This window comes from Protopterus annectens, chromosome 14.part0 (assembly GCF_019279795.1).
Source record: "Protopterus annectens isolate FY-2018-M chromosome 14.part0, PAN1.0, whole genome shotgun sequence".
Taxonomy (NCBI): Eukaryota; Metazoa; Chordata; order Ceratodontiformes; family Protopteridae; genus Protopterus; species Protopterus annectens.
Genome location: NC_056748.1, coordinates 36042096 through 36059858, shown reverse-complemented (window position 1 = coordinate 36059858; position 17763 = coordinate 36042096). Strand labels below are relative to the sequence as shown.

Genomic DNA, 17763 nt, shown 5'->3' with positions numbered 1-17763 from the left:
TTCAGTAGTCATAACTGTATTGTCCATCTGCATGGATATCATGAAGTCAAGAAGCATGAAGTTGGCTTTGGAGAAATATTTTATCATGGTTTCCTTAATGGGGGGTGGGGGCAGGATGTGGATATCTAGGGTAATTTGCTTATGGTCGGATCGGACCAATGAGGCATTGACTTCAGGTGTGGAACACCGATCACTCATGTTGGTAATGACTAGATCTAGGATACTGTTGCCCCTGGTGGAGGTGTGGATAAGCTGATCCAGGGCATTGGAGTTTATGAATTCCAGAAAGCGTTGAGCAAAGGAGTTGGTACATGAATAGTTTTCCCAGTTAATGGTGGGGTAGTTGAAATCGCCCATAATTAGGGTGTTTTGTTGAACCCTAATATTTTTCAGTACAAAGAAAAGAGGAGTGGGAATCCTGGGGCATGGTGCGTGATCTGTAGCAAGCTACAATTTGGATTGCAGTTTTGCCCAGAGTTAGTTGCACTTGGATAACCTCGGCTGCATTATGCTGAGCAACTAGCCTGGAGGCGTGGATATCCTTAATGAATATGGACACACCTCCGCCTTTGGTGTTCCAGTACTGGTTACATGGCTGAAAAGTGTGGTATGAGTTATAGCCTGGTAGTGCAGGGGTGCTCTCTGGAGCCTTGAACCAGGTCTCAGTCACTGCACAGATGTCAATGTTCTCCATTTTAAGGAGTGCCTCGAGTAAGTGCATTTTGAGATTTAGACTTCTAGCATTGAGTAGTATCATCCTCAGTTTTTGCTTGCCTGTTCCTGTTACGGTGGTGAATTTGTCATTTGAACCTTGCCTAAAAAAGGCACTACAGGGGTGGCAAGAACCTTAGCCAGTATCTGGAATCCCAGGGGTGACAAGTGCAGGCCATCTGTGGCAAAGCATCGTGGTCTGTCGACCATGTCATCCCAGGCAGACAAATACTGGATCCCTTTAGAATGGCACCAGAAGCTTAGCCAATTGTTGAAGTCAATCCAGGTGATTCTATCTTTAAACTGAAGTTGAAAACGAGAAGGGGCAGAATGAAGCAGGGACTGGAAAAAGGGAGATAGGGTTGACAAGATTAAAGGAAGAAAGTGAGGAGCAGATGTATAAGGATAGACAAATAGTTAAATGAGGGCAGTGATGTGTAATGCCAGGAGTCTGGTGTGCAACACAGGGGAGATGCAGACAGTCATAAGCGAGGTGAAAGTAGATATAGGAAGAATTACAGAAAGTTGGTCTAGCAAGAAAAGAGGCTAGGGAAAACCAGTTTCTGGATGCAAGATGTGCAGAAAGGTTAGAGCTGGTAAGAATACAGGACGCAAGTAAAATGTCCTATACAGACCACCTCAAGGCCCTATCCCTGTATTCTGTCTCCTACAGGCTTTTGAGGGGAAATCTATGCCTGGCATACATGGCATTGTCAGACCCCACTCTGATGAACCTCCTGCATATCCACAAAACAAACAGCACCAGAATTACCTTGAGTTAAACCTTAAAAGTAACACTTAAACCTTGCCTATAATATAAATAGTACCTGCTAGAAAGACAGGTATATATCTCACAGACTACCTCATCTATGGAACAGGCTCCCAATCCATTTGAAGCAGAGTTCCTCCCTGACCCAATTCAAGTGCAACTTAGTCAACTGGATGGGAAAACGGAAATTCATCCCTGGTTTGGCACCTATGTTGCTAATGTACACAGGTAACCTGTAAATGGTTCATCTCCCAGGCTCATGCTTACACTTATCATTGATATCAAAACTTGTCAGAGATTTGGGATGCATGGCTAGGCTTAAAAAGGCCCTTGCAGTTGTTAGCCTAGTAAACACCTATGAACTTAAGAAAGGGGAAGGGTTGGCAGTCTGCATTAGCAAGGGGATCAAGAGTGAGATCAAGGAAGGGGGAAGTAGCCAGGAAGATTAAGAAGATTGTAATGAAAATCAGATTAGAAAAGAATGACTGGGGAGGCTAGTGAATAATGGGTAGCTATTTTACTCCAACTGTCTTGTATATAAATACAGGAAAAGCACAACACTTCACTTTGATAGTATATGTCTCCTCTGTTTTGGCCACTGTGGGGAGGGGGTAAGATCAGGTGACTCAGAAGGGACACACATACTGATGCAAGTTCTATTGTCTAGTGTAGCTCACTAAGCATCTGGAGCAGTTTCCAGCGTCTAGTATGGCTCACTAAGTAGCATCTGGACTGTTGAGTATTGGCAATTTACAAAAAAAGCAGTTAGTAACTCAAAATTCTACCTAAAGTAGATGCTTTGTGCATCTAGTTGGTTTTCTTTTCTCTCTGTTGTTTTAGTTGCATTTACTCATTCTATTTCCCAAAAGAATCAGATCAATAAGAAGGGAAACACTGACATTTTTCGTTTACACTATGCTTAAACAAACAAAGTCTTAGAATGGTAGGCAATGCACCTAATAAGAGAGCAATCACAGTATCCCCGAAAGGTTCCCAAACAAATGTGCCACCACACAAGCCACAGAAAACAACAATGGAGAATAACTGTGAATGATTAACTCAGTCCAAGGCACAGAAGAGAATTTTGAGCATCAAGGTTCAAACAGGCTTATTTTGCCATTTCAGCACTCTGGGGGTTGAGTGCATAAGACATTTGTCAAAAACCAAAAAAATTCTTAAGTTACATCATTTAAAGCTGTAGCTCAATATGTTTCAAATTTCAAGAAATACAACCAGAACCTTTAAGCAATGGCTGATGGCCTCAAATCTCATTCAGAGTGTTGACATTTTGGACATGAATAAAGACTTAAGAACAAGACTCTTATGCACTGGAGATTCACATTAATCTGTAGAGAAGGGTGGTTCTCCTCACTCTTTAGACCTTTTGACACTCCCTTCCACACTGACAACATGGATGTGGTATACAAGCAGGGTGGCACTCACTACTTCCTCCTGTGTTGAGAAACAATGACACTACATTCATGTCAACCAGTTGCTTTCTGATACCCACTCACATTCCTGGAGAATTCAAGTTCCTAGTGGAAAACCTTATTTGCTGGTTGGTGATCTAAAGTGGTCCATTAGTTTGCAAATAGTATGGAGTCTCTTCTATCACCAGGGAAGCCTTACTGTGACCTATTTGCATCCACACCCAACACCAAATGCAACAACTTCTACTCCCTAATTGCCCCTGTAAGGGGGAGCAGGGATGCTAATGTCCATAGATAGCAGCCTCCAGGGTTTCTTTATGCTTCCCAATTCATTTTTTCTTATCCTGAAATTAATTCAAAAAACTAGTTAGAGCAAGTCTACAATAATTTTTATAGCCCCATTCTAACCTCTACAAACATGTTTCTCTCTCTGCTTTGGTCTCATATTTTGGAGGAGCCTCTGACTGAGACCCTCTTGACTCACTTGTCTGGTAATCCTCATTTGGGCCTTCACTCTCTTTGACTAACCACATGGTTATTCCACTTCCAGTTATGGCCAGGGACCCTGCATACCCTTCTAGTGTTATCCTTTTCCTCAGTTCTAACCACAGACCCAATACAAGGAAAGTATATAAGAGCAAACAGATAAAATTCATCTAGGTTAAGTCTACAATTTTTGACACAGTCCTCAGGTACTATGCATTGGACTTCATCATGCTAACATTTCCTATTTCCATCATGAACTTCACAGTTCTTTATCTCCTCTAAAGGTTTGAAAACTTTTTCTTAGGGGTATATTCTAAATAAGCCCTCTTTTTGAAATATCTGTTTCCTGTTGGGATTTATATTTTATGCTGGAAAAGTGGATTTTACCTTCTTTCAAACCTGCATCCTGAGATGAACTTGAACTTATGTACTCATCTTTAAGAATTTATCTTTACCTTGCAGCCATTACTTCAGCAAGAAGAATTTTGCATTGCCTCCTCACTTTACTTAATAAGGATAGAGTGCCCCTAAGAATGAACTCTTCTATCATGTCAAATGTAGCGACAGAAAAAAAATTAAAATCAATGTCTTTGCTCTTTTTCAGTCATTCATGCAGAGATGAGTATCTCCAAGACTGGATGGATGTATATAGACAGCTGAGATTTTATACAGACAGAATTAAATCTATGTAACAACATTCTTAGTTATATGCCTATTTTGCTTGAATAAATTGGATCCCAGAGTGCCCAAGGTCACTTGTTCAGAGTACTTTTGGACTGCATTAAATTTTCTTACAAAAAATACCCAAGACTCTAGCTATTACTTGTACTGTGTGTTTATCTAGAGGAGTGGCTACCTCTCATGCATTTTTTTTAAATGCCTCTATAGATGACATTTTTGCAGTTGCAACATGGGCTCCTCTGACTAATTTCAAAAGCCACTTTCAAGTGGATGTGATCCATAGGTCTTAGCCTTCCTTTGGGGCCAGAGTCCTCTGAGATAGGTTTTCATGATGCTATCCAGGAGGAAGAACGTAGGACACTTTCTACTGGTTTGACAACGATGGACCAGATAATTTCAGATACAAATGTTATGTGCTTACCATAATGATTACTATCCGCCTTCTTAAAATACCCACCCTCCTTACCCTGGTCTCATGTGGACATGATCAAGAAGATCTTAGGTAATTTGTTTTGATTGCTTTGTAACTGGTTTTGAGTGGCACACTAGAAACGTGCAAAAGCAATTTAGAATACAGAACATGATGGGTAAGAAGAAGGCATTATGATGGAGAAATAACTTGCATATAGTCCATGTTTACCTTGACTGAACATGAGTGATGACTCGTTTCAGTACAAGCATGCAGATTGTCTCTTGCATGTAAATTACTACTTGAAATTTCCAGAAGTTGTGCAGTTGCATAAAACTACAGGTCAAGATGTTGTTGCAGTGTTGAAATCTTGTGAGGCATAGAATTCCTTATTAAGTAATATCAGATAATCCTCCATTTGTTAGCCAAGAATTTTATAACTTTCTGAATCCCTGGAGGTCCCAATACATTGCTTTGAGCCATATGCTTCCTCAAAGCAATGGGCACATGGAACAAATGGTCCAGACAGTTTAAAACCTCATCAGAAAATGTGAAATTCAGGAGTCTTTGGACTGCTATTTGTCATTTCTAAAGTATACACCATTGCAATCCGTTGGTCTTTCTCCAGCACGACTGTAAATGGGTAGGTATAAAGTTAAATGTTAACTCATTTTCCTTACAAGTACCTGAAGGTAAAAATATTGAGTTGATAGAGGAAAAGGAATTCAAACAGAAGCTTTAGAGAGATGGGGCATCAAAACATCAATTTTTCATAAAATGGAAATAATACGTATAAAGCTGGATTTTCAGCATTTCACAATAAAACTGTTGTATGGGACTGTAAGAAACAGTACAACTGGTTTTACAGTGCATCCAACATAATGTCTGTTTCAAAGACTAGATATGCAAGTGCACAGAAAAAATAGGGAGGGCTAGGTATAACTGTCATGTATTTTAATTTCTTGGCATCCAAATCAATACATCAGTTGTACCAGTGCCAGAGAAATCATCACCATCTTCTCAATAGTGAAAATGTCTTGATGGGTGATAAGCTCAACAAGGAAAGCCTTTAGTGACTGATCCTGATTATTAGCAGTATTTCAACAAATCTTTAAGCTGCTCAAAGGAAGAATTCTAATCAATCTATATGAATAAATATTCTAGGTTTGGAAGGCTGAATCGAAATCTAGTTTATTATAGTGATTGTATACAATGTATAAATGCCAACTGTGCAGACATTTTTCTTGGATCTGCTGGAAGAATAGACTGGAATGGCAAACGTATGTAGGTAGAGCTTCACAGCCACCAACAAGCAAAGTGTTAAAAGTACATTATGAAACTCTAATACTAAAGGCAGAGTTAAATTTCTCTTAGAATCCTTACCCTTTGATGGAAGTAAAGGATGGATTTTCTCATATCAAGTGGAATTCCTTTTGCTTCACTAATAAAACACCTGGTGTGTGTGTGTGTGTGTGTGTGTGTGTGTGTGTGTGTGTGTGTGTGTGTGTGTGTGTGTGTGTGTGTGTGTGTGAGTGTGTGTGTGTGTGTGTGTGTGTGTGTGTGTGTATATATATATATATATATATATATATATACATACATATACACACATGAAAAAGTATTTGCCCCCTTCTTGATTTCGTATTTTTGCATGTTTGTCACACTTACATGTTTCATATCATCAAACAAATTCAAATATTAGACAAATATTAGACAAAGATAACCCAAGTAAACACAAAATGCAGTTTTTAAGTGATGATTTTATTTATTAAGGAAAAAAACTATCCAAACCTACATGGCCCTATGTGAAAAAGTAATTGCCTCCCTTGTTAAATCATGAAGTAACTGTGGTTAATCACATTTTTGGGAAAGCTGAGTTCAATTTCACTAGCCACACCCAGGCCTGATTACTGCCAGACCTGTTGAATCAAGAGATCACTTAAATAGAACCTGTCAGACAAAATGAAGTAGGCCAAAAGATCCCAAAAAGGAAGACATCATGCCTCAATCTAAAGAAATTCAGGAACAGATGAGAAACAAAGTAATTAACATCTATCAGTCTGGAAAAGATTACAAAGCCATTTCTAAAGCTTTGGGACTCCAGCAAACCACGGTGAGAGCCATTATCCACAAATGGAGAAAACATGGAACAGTGGTGAACCTTCCTAGGAGTGGCCGGCCTACAAAAATCACCCCAAGAGCGCAGTGATGACTCATCCAAGAGGTCACAAGAGAACCCAGAAAATCTAAAGAACTGCAAGCCTCACTTGCCTCCGTTAAGGTCTGTGTTCATGACTCAACCATAAGAAAGAGACTGGGCAAAAATGGCATACATGGCAGAGTTCCAAGGCAAAAACCACTCCTGACCAAAAAGAACATAAAGGCTCATCTCACATTTGCCAAAAAAATATCTTGATGATCCCCAAGACTTTTGGGAAAATATTCTGCGGACTGACAAAACAAAGGTTGAAATTTTTGGGAGGTGTGCGTCCCATTACATCTGGCGTAAAAGTAACGCAGCATTTCAGAAAAAGAACACCATGCCAACAGTCAAACTAGAAGTGGTAGTGTGATGGTCTGGGGCTGCTTTGCTACTTCTGGATCTGGATGACTTGCTGTGATTAATGGAACCATTTGGGTTGGGAGGGTGGCCTAATGGTTAAGGTGTTTGCCTTACAAACACATGGTGCAGGGCTTGAGTCTCACAAAGGATAATTGGCTAGGCTTAAAATGGCTCGCAAGGGCAGTTAGCTTAGTGCTAATCTAGGAACCTATGAACCTATAAATTCTGCTCTCTACCAAAAAATCCTAAAGGAGAAAGTCCAGCCATCAGTTCGTGTCCTCAAGCTGAAGCGCACTTGGGTTCTGCAGCAAGACAATGATCCAAAACACACCAGCAAGTCCACCTCTAAATGGCTTAAAAAAAAAAACAAAATAAAGATTTTGGACTGGCCTAGTCAAAGTCTGGACTTGAATCCAATTAGATGTTGTGGCATGACTTAAAAAGGCAGTTCATGCTTGGAAACCCTCCAATATGGCTGGATTAAAACAATTCTGCAAAGAGTGGGCCAAAATTTCAAAACGGCGATGTGAAAGACTAATTGCCAGTTATCGCAAACTCTTGATTGCAATTGTTGCTGCTAAGGGTGGCACAACCAGTTATTAGGTTTAGGGGGCAATTACTTTTTCACATAAGGACATGTAGGTTTGGATAGTTTGTTTCCTTAATAAATAAAATCATCACTTAAAAACTGCATTTTGTGTTTACTTCGGTTATCTTTGTCTAATATTTACATTTGTTTGATGATCTGAAACATTTAAGTGTGACAAACATGCAAAAAAATAAGAAATCAGGAAGGGAGCAAATACATTTTCATTGCACTGTATATAACAGTATGTATTAAACATATGTAAATAATCTATGTAGTATATTAAGGAAAGGAGATGCCACTTATATAGGTATCCATGATTATTGCTGAAACTGGTGTACGTGATATAAAGCTTCTTAGTGTTAACATCTACAGCTATGCCTCTTAGATTTGACAGCTTTCATTGTGACAAAAACTGGATTGAAGCCACACCCCTTCTACTGCATCTAGTCCTGCCCCTCCCCTTTCCCTGCCCATTCCGGCCACTTCCACAGCTTTTTGGATATTTGGACTTAACCGCATTGCTTTATTCAGGATTTTCTTTAAAAAAAAAGTCAGACCAGGGTGGTGTTTTCACAAACTCTTGACATTCTATTTGTGCTATTAAACCAGAGTTTGTACAGTGCTTTCCAGACTACTGAACAAACATTCTGACTCCTGGACAGTCCAAAAAAAACAGATAGTGACAATCCTGATGCTTAATAATATCTATACTTTACAAGTGTACATGAACTACAATTATGACTTTCAGTTGACTATTTAGCATTATAACATGGTAGAACTTGGGACTGTATGATGGCAGAATAGCATAATGATCTTTGCAGCAAATGGAATTTCCTCATAATGGAGAAACAGTTATTCAGAACTAGGAATGAGGACAATAGAACACCTGGAAGATTGTAAAATCTAAGCTTGGCATAAAACAAGATTAATCTAGGTGGAAGTTAAATACTTGCTGGAAGCACAGGCTTTGTGTGTAAAATTGAATGGTAAATTTATGTAGCGAGGGGGTCACAGTCACTATCAGCCAAAGTGGTAAAAGTACATCATGAGAAGCTAATAACTGAAGAATTGCACAGGAAGGTACCAAAGAAGGTGCCTCCTGAATAGTCTAAAATATGACCCATCAGGGCCACTGGAGTTACTATTTAAATATAGTCTCAAAATAGGCTTCTTGCCACCAGAATTGAGGACTGCAACAGTCCTCAATCTTTATAAGTGCAGACCATTAACAGATTCTAGAAACTACAGAATTATTGCAGACTAGTGTTATATGCAAAGCCATGAAAAGAATTATGGAAATGATCAACAAAGACATAAGAGACATTCAGATACTAAATCATCCTGGTTTGGCTTTGTCAAAAGAAGGTCATTGAGAAGCCCACTAAGACAATGGATGAGTATAAAATGGTGCATACCACCTACCCTTGAGCTGGCTAAGGCCTTTGATACAATACTTCACATGGGTGTTGTCAACAAACTTACAGAATTGGGCATAAACTCCTATATAATAGCCTGGATAGACAGTTGGCTCATAGACAGGACCCAGGAAGTTAGAACTGGTGAGACAACCTCCAGAAAGAATCCAATCACCACTGCAGTCCCTCAGGGCTCTGTGCTGGACTCGTTCCTCTTTGGCATCTACTTCTCTGAAGTCAAGGGCCTCTGGCTGATCAAGTCTGCAGATGATTTGTAATGCAAACTGTCTTTGAATTTTCATGTAATTAAACTGTTGTTTCCTGTTGGAGCTTTTCTTCCCGAGCCTCCACTGAAAATGGGCCCCCAAGCCCGGTCGACCTCCCCGGTAATCAAACTGAAATAAATAATAAATAATAAATAAAATGATTGCAAACTGGAAGCAGTCAGAATCCCCCCAGATGCATTCATCTTATAACAGAGTCTAACACAGACAAATGACTGGTGCCAAAGCCACAGATTAAAACTCAGTTCCAAGAAATGTATTAAAGTACCTTTCCACACGTCAGCCACCCCCAGGAAACTGTCATCGTAAAGCACCCCTAAGAGTTGACTCACTAGTCAGGGATCTAGGAACACTTGTAGACTGTAACCTGGTCTTCAACTAATACGTTTCCAAGATAGTAAGGAAATCCTTTTATGATGTGAACTTATAGGTAAGGATTGGCATCTAGGTCCAGGGAAGTCATCGTACCACTATACTCAGGCCTCACTGGACCTATCGAGTATAATGCTTCCTTTGGTATGTACTTGACCAGACACATGCAACAACTGGAATGTCCACAAAAGTTCCTTACAAAAAGAATGCAGGACATAAACACATCATCCTACGCAGATCATCAAATCACTGTCTCTGTACTCTGTCTCCCACAGACTACTGACAGACAGTCTATGCCTGGAACACAAAGCAACCCTGGACTACACTCTGATGAACCTTTTGCACATTCACAAAATAAACTGTATTAGAACTACTAGATCTAAAGACCCAAATGTTGTTTGCAACTTAAACGGGACATGTTGGAGAGAGAGAGAGAGAGAGAGAGAGAGCGAGAGATGTGTTCTCTGGAATAGGCTCCCCTTTCATGTGAAACAAAGTCCCTTTCTAACCCTATTTAAGTAAAACTTAGACCACTGGATGGCAAATAACAACTTTGCCCATGCTCTGTTGTCTATATTTCTGATGCACACAGTCAGTCAGTAAATCATGTCATAACAAACAATTACCCCCTATATAAATGTCTAAAACCTATAATTTGTGGGACATGTTTGGGTTGCACAGCTAAGCTTATAAAGGCCCTAGTGCTCGTTAGCCCAGTATACACCTATGAACAAATAAGAGTGGCTGCAGTGCTTGGCAAATGTTTTGGCCATATTTTTTTTTTATTTTACAAGGGAAGAAAGTGAGTAAGCTTAATCATAGGCAGAAGTTTTATAATACAAAAGCAGTCACTACAAAGTATCCACAGATCTTACCTGCTTTGATGCAGAAATGCAATGACTACTAAAAGAGTGATGAAACTAAACCAGACAATGACTTGTGAAAAAAATGATAAGTGATGCTTTTGATTGTTGAAATGAACGACAATTTACAGAAAAGCTTCATCCTATAGTCTAGAGTTTGATTCCTACAGTCTCCATTTACCTACTGTGTGTGATTCTGAGCAAGTCAGTTAACCAGACAGTGCTACTAGGTCAGCCTTGAAAAGTTAATAAAATTATGAAAAAGTGCACCTGAAAGGTAAAACTTAGACCTGGGTAAAACTCTGGATTTTTTATAATTAGAGTGTAATGATGGATTGGAAACAAGAGTCTTTACTAAAATAACCAAGTACATTAGTGACAGCTTTCTTGTTAAAGTAAGGTAAGAGTAGTGTGAAGTTTAAGAGAATTTCATAAGTGCTTGCAGCATATCTCAAGCCAGACACTGAAGTCTGTAAAGGAAATGACGTACATAAAAAATGCACACTAATTAGAATGTTGTTAATTTAAGATAAGGAAATTGATTAAACATTCCACAGCCATCTTTCTTAATAATGAAATATGCTAAATTCAAGAGTTCAACAAAACTGTCTGCCTAGAAAAAATCAGAAATGTAATACTGAGTGAAAAGTGAGACAGAGTTAAAACATTTGCCTACAATGCTGTTAAAGGCACAGATATTAACAGGAAGCTTAAAAAAGCATCACTAACTAATGACAGAAGATAACCGCCTAAAAATGTACGGTGGAGGTAAGTGGATGCTGCAGAAAGAAACTAGATAGTTGGTTTTAAAAGACAATTCAAAAATGTTTATTCAATTTTTTTACACCACACATCCTGATAACAACAAAACTTTCTATTAATAAAGAGGTAATTTTGTGGCAAGGAGGTGAACCAGCAATATCTGCAATTTATGATGCATTAAGTGACATTTTTGACAGCAAAATAACGTCCGTTTCCTTTTCAGGGGTGACCTGGGAGCACTGTCTGGTTAAGTGACTTACTCAAATTCACAGTGTAAACAGCTGGAGATGGAAAGAATCAAACCTTGTACCACTGAATACAGGAAGCAACTCATTAACAATTCAGAACCTTAATCCTCCCTGCTAACTTCCAGAGCAGTTCACCAGTAAATGTTAAGCAGTTGCCTGCAGACCATTACAAACCTAGCTAATAAGCCATATTTAAAAGTTCCCTACAGCCTCAAGGGGATCAACAGGATAGTGGGAGAATTTGAGGCTGCACATTCAGGTTCCTAGGTTGGCCATGAAGGTGGCAAGGATGCGATTCTGCTTTACATGTAGTGGAAGTTTGATGAAGAAGTGGAGATAGAATGGGATAAAAATCTAGTACGCCAATATGTTTTAATTAGTGCAGGTTTAAGACCTTTAACTGTGTGTTTGAGGGAATATTTTTTTTCTGCACGAGAATAGGAGATCAAGAAGGGTCAGGTCTTTCAGAGCTGAAAACTTCACACACAGACCGCTGTCACTGTTTCTATAAGAGACCACTTACAGGGATAGGGTTACTAGTCTATCCAGGTAAATGAGGGTCTTGAGGCCAGTGATCCTCTTAGTTAAGAATGTCTGAGGTATTGACAGTTGAGTGATGTTTCATTGACTACATGCCAATATATTCAATAATGGGCCTGACAAGAAATTAGTAAAGGAGGATATAAGACTTCTCTGGATCTACAGCAGATGCCTTTAGAAATTGGTTGAATCAGAGAGAAGGATTTCTAAACCATATGGTGACACAATGGTTAGAAAATAAAGAATTATCAACAAGAGTGTATATCCCTTTAGAAAGTGTATGACTTGAAAGGTGGGTCACCTGTATAGTATGATATAATGTTTTGTTTATCAAAATGAACTATACTACTTTTTTTCACATTTAGTTTGAGAAGTTGTCTTTGCACCAATTGTAAGCATAGATTAACCCATGTTGGAGCACATATGAGTGAGTAGTGTAGGAATGAATGACAACAACCAATTCACATTTTATTCCACAAACTAAGATAACCATTGGCCAAGGGTGTTAGACCGAAGTTATGAGAACAAGATGCCAAACAAGATAAAGGTTAATACTGAGCTCTGTGGTACACCATTACGATTCTTTTTTTCAGAAGTGGTATTTGTGACTGTAACTATTTGGGTTCTGTCAAACAACCAGTTAGCTATCCACCTCATATGATCTTGAATTCACATTTACCACTTTGTCAATAATACCTGTATTAGGATTAATGGCAAAGTCCTTGACTATGTCCTGATATGCTGTATGTGCAGTGAACTTTTCAAAAAATTTAACAAGGTTAAGGAGGCATGACCTGACTTTGTCTAAGACAAACTGATGAGGGTTCAGGGCTAATAGTTATTCAATGTCCATACTAGTGAGGTCTCCAATACATTTCTTAACAGAAAAGGCTAGTGAGACTAATGTGTCTATAGTTGCCAGGTTCTTTTGTTGAACCACTCTTATGTAAAGGTTCTCTGGAGAGACTTTGAAGGTATCATCCTTGTTGCCAGCCCCAAGGTACAGATGGATGGAGTGCTGACTACAGCCAAGGAGACCTTGGTTTGACTAGCAGCACTAGCTCCTGAAGCCTGACTGGGAGGATAGACAAAGAGTGGCATTTCTCAGGCTTGCATATCCTGACAGGGAGGCTTCTTAGGTTGGTGGTGCTCCTCTTGGTCAGTGAAGATCGAGTGGAGGGGTACAGCACTCACCACAACAGACTGGAGATGCACATGGGATGCTGCAGTTGTGGGCGGGATTAGGGCTAAGACAAAAAAATCTTCTTGGCAACATTATAATGCATTGTGATGCCAAGATCTCCTATTCAGCAATGCAAGTGGCTTAGCTGCGGATGAACAGCTGGCTTCAGGGAATCACAGCTTGAGGAGGAGTATCAGCTGATGGTCAGATGTGGAGGGGGTCACAGAGAAACAAAAATAAAAAAGGTACCATCCTTGTTGTCACTTGGATAAAAATGGTGACTGTACATTTGAGATAATAAGCTACATAGGAAAGAACTGGTCAAAAAATGTTGATGCCCATGCTGTAGAAAAATGTATGAACGGGTAGCTTGCAACAAATAGCAGCAAGGATGTTAGCAGTTGCAAATGATACAGAACATAGACATTTTCTACTTTTGTTTCCTCCATGGAATGTTATCTTATTTCATGAGCACATTCCTACCTCTAAAAAACAGAACAGCTTTACCAGAGTGAGAGAGGTCTGAGACAAATGTGACAAAATTCCACAGTAGCATGTGTATCCGCTTTAGCATCTAATGGCACTGTCTTGTACTACCAGTCCTTTCTTAACCTGAAAAAAAACTTAAGTGATGGAGTAACACTTTCGATCTAAGTTGACATTTTTATTGTTTTTCACATGAAAGACAAACATTGCCGCAGACTGTTCAGTGACCACTGCCATTTGTCAACCTCCTGTTAATTTTGTGCAATTTAATAATTTCAATGAAAGCAATACTAATTCTGTGTTATATTTCCATTAGGAATACAACATTATGCCCAAATACCTTCCTGAAGTAGAAGACGTGGATGCTACAGATAAAGAGGAAGATTCAGCTATTTAAGAAAAAAAACTCCAAAGCTGTGAAAATATACTTACTTGCAGAATTTTTTCCAGTTTTTATTAAATTTTCTTGTTTTTCATTTTCTTTTTATATATATATATATATATAGAGAGAGAGAGAGAGAGAGAGAGAGATAAAGTTCTGTTTAAATCAACAGAGAATATTAATTAACCACAAAATATGTCTGATTCTCATGTCTAGAATAAAACAATGCACAAACATTCTGATAGTCATATACAGAAGAACATGAACTATATTGTTACAGTACAGAAAAAGCTGGCAATTCCTGTGCACTTTAGCTAGATGTCTTAATTTTCATCATTCCTTACACCTCAACAAATACTGAAGCTCCTCCTCCAGGTTTAGTGGCAAACAGACTGTAGCTTTCCATGTTTGATCTTCGTTCATCAACTCTAAAAAAACTGTCCCGCACATTTACAATGAAGCTTTCTAACTTCTCAGTAGGTACCATTGACACAGTGCATCCTCCCCAGCCAGCTCCAGTCAGCCTTGATCCAATGGCACCAGAGTGTCTGAAAAGATAATAAATTTTGAAGTCATACAAATAATTGTGAGAAGTGATTTCACAACACTTTAAAATTGTTATGTTACACTAAGATAAAAACAGATGGCTTCACTACAGCAAAAAGATAAATCTTCCAACCCTAAAGCGCTATAGACCAGTGATTATACCTGCAGTCATGTGAAACTACAGAAATACCAGTACTGTGTAAACTTCTTGAGGCTACTCTGACTTACATATGTAAACTGCATCTCCAGCTGTGATTGTAGCTGCTAGTGTAGGTATAGTGGATTATGACCAGGTTTCCATTCATAACTGGCTTATGTGTATGAGACATGGATGTCAAAATATTCATTCTGAGAGAGGTACAAAGTGAAGCTCAAGAGGTGAATACTGAAATTCATATCAAGAACACGTACCAAGTAGTTATGATCAGAAACTCGATCGTAATTCGTTGTAGCACATGAAGCTGTAACTACTCCAATGTATTACAACTTACAAGAAAAGGTGTACAACCATGAAGTGCTTCATGGCTTTGAAAATTCTAAAAACACTTAGCACTGACAGCAAGGAGATGCTAAAAAAAGACAGCAAGTTAGATGTACATTTAACTTCTAGATGGAGTGTGTGTGTGTCAGTGCTGTATTTCACGCCTTTCAAGGACAAGGACATAAACCACTTTCTGCTCTTACACGTTTGAATGCTGTCTATACTAAGCTTGACAGTTGAGCTTAGCAGCAGTCAGAAGTGAGAAAGGTGCTTAACAAGCCTGTCTTTTCCCCTACTTCATAAGATAATCACAGCACTTGAGTTTCACTTACAGGATGGTGTTACAGAGAGATTTTAATAACTGTCAGAAAAAAGGCTAAACACATACCATTTCTCATTTACAAGGTCACTGAGACCGAGATAAGTACATTATGAGAAATTATCTTTATTTGAAGAGGAATCCTGGAGCAGGCATTACAAAATGGCTTTTACTGCTTTTCCAAAAGTTCTTTCAGCACTACAAAGTTTCCTAGCAGTAAGCATTCTTTGGCTCACTCTAGTGTTAGTAGTGACACCAAGGTTGCATGATGTTCTTCACTTTTTACTTGTCAGAGTTGTCTGGTCATATTTACTTTCCAGCACTTACATCACTTGAATACTGTGAACTTTTCAGGTCAAAATTGTTAGTACTCGGGCTGTTTCATAGTATTTTCTTCTGCAATATCTGTACTATCAAACACTTTTTACTAATTATTGTACATTTTCTGCTTTTTCCCCCTACATGGCAGCTTATTCTGATCCAGTGCAAGCCTACACTAAGTCTTCACACGAAAATATGAATAGGGTAGTCAACTCCCCCTTTCAACACAAATGTCTTACTGAGGAAAATATTTTAACTGACGGGCCCCTAGTATTCACAGACATAACATGCAGATTTTGGCTAGGACACCAGAAACTACTGCAATTTGTAAACAGCATGGAGCATTGCAGTACTTCTAAGTGGTGGCAAAACACCCATCTCAGTTTTATGAATGTCTCACAGAAGCACCTAGTATACCAATGTACACTAATGACTCATGCTCAGGATAGAAGATAGTGACAACACAGTGAAATAAGGCAGCTTATCATGGTATATTATGTCTTATGAAGTAGGTATGTGCAACTGCTTCATAAAGCATACCGAACCCTAACACAATGTCTTACACCAATGTGCTGTAGTCCAATGTTCCACTAGTCTGAGATTCCTAAACAAAAATCACAGTCATTAGGCATGTTTGTAGACCTAGATTCATTACCCTAGCAAGAGGTCTAGTACTGTGCAAGACCCAATAGGCAAAAACTCACCAGCTTCAAAGTAACGAGGCAAGACCACACTGTGTGTGGTAGTAGGTTTGCTTGCACTATAGGGGACTACATTGTTGGCAGGGATAATCCTATTGTGCAGTACAGGCATTGTTTTTCTTTTCTGTTTTGGCAGTTACAGCATGTTGCTTGGCACTGTCTACTATGCAATACAATAGTAGGGGAGGGGGATTGCTGCATGTAGGGTTGCCACCTATCCGTTTTTTTTTTAATGGACTATTCAAAAATCAAACTGATTGTCCAGTAGTCTGGAAAACACCGTACAAACTCCGGTATTCTGTTTCAAATAAAGTAACGGAAAAAAGAGGGTGTCCCCATTGGCTGACATCACAATGATGTCACAAAATAGGCGGTAAGTGGGTAGGAGCGGGCAGAAATAGTTGGGGTTACAGATGGTGTAAGGGGTGTGGCTTTGGTCTGGTTTTAGCCACAATGAAAGGTGACAACCTTAGCTGCATGTAGAAATGGAACACCATCCATTTGTACAGAGCTGGACTCCCACAGTTCACTCTGTTGGGACCAGGGTGTATAAAAGTGGTGTGCATTCATGAAGTGCATACCTGTGGCAGCTGGTGACTTCAAAGAAATTTTATGCATTGGGAGGGCTGCAGGAAGCAGCTGAAGGGCTGTGGCCAAATACAGTAAGGCAGGGCTGTACTACCGCAAGTAACAGTTACCTGTGATGAAACAAAAGATGAAGCCATTCACTTTCACCCACAGACTGCTACTGCTTCAGTATCAACCCACTCATTACAGACACTTTACTGTTGATATTCACCTTAGATGCCTAGCTGCAATCAATACTCCATGGGTCTCTGTTACCCACTAGTTTTCCCTGCACTTCCCCAGTGGCCTCCTTTGGTCTTCCTCATTTTGGCCTCACACCATCCACACAGATTACTTCTCTCTTATTTTGTCTTAACACCCAGTAACTGGCCAAGACTGTACTAAAATATAAGCCTGAAGGATTCTGCGAGCTGCTAGACCCTCAGAAGTCATAAAGTTCTTGAAGCTATGAGGTGCATCTTTGAGCTTTTTCTTTTTTTATAGACAGACTTTTGATTTAATGATGGTGGCTTGAAAAACAATAACAAAAAATCATGAGTAAGGAAATATATTCAATCTTATTTTTTTTTTCTTTCAAGGAAAACTAGGTTGCATCTAAAGCATAATGTTCAAAGCTAAGAAAATAGTAGTTCTG

At 39.1% G+C, this 17763-nt stretch overlaps 1 protein-coding gene across 3 annotated transcripts in view; it reads left to right on the top strand.

The window, feature by feature from the left end:
* The window catches only part of LOC122788852 (protein FAM227B-like), a 717156-nt gene extending 702889 nt beyond the window's left edge, over positions 1-14267 (top strand). For all 3 annotated transcript variants that reach the window (XM_044055748.1, XM_044055747.1, XM_044055749.1), the window contains exon 6: positions 14108-14267. In XM_044055748.1, coding sequence (XP_043911683.1) covers positions 14108-14188 — 81 coding nt within the window. In that variant the 3' untranslated portion in view covers positions 14189-14267. The remainder of the gene's footprint in view (positions 1-14107) is intronic.
* The last annotated feature ends 3496 nt before the right edge of the window (positions 14268-17763 follow it).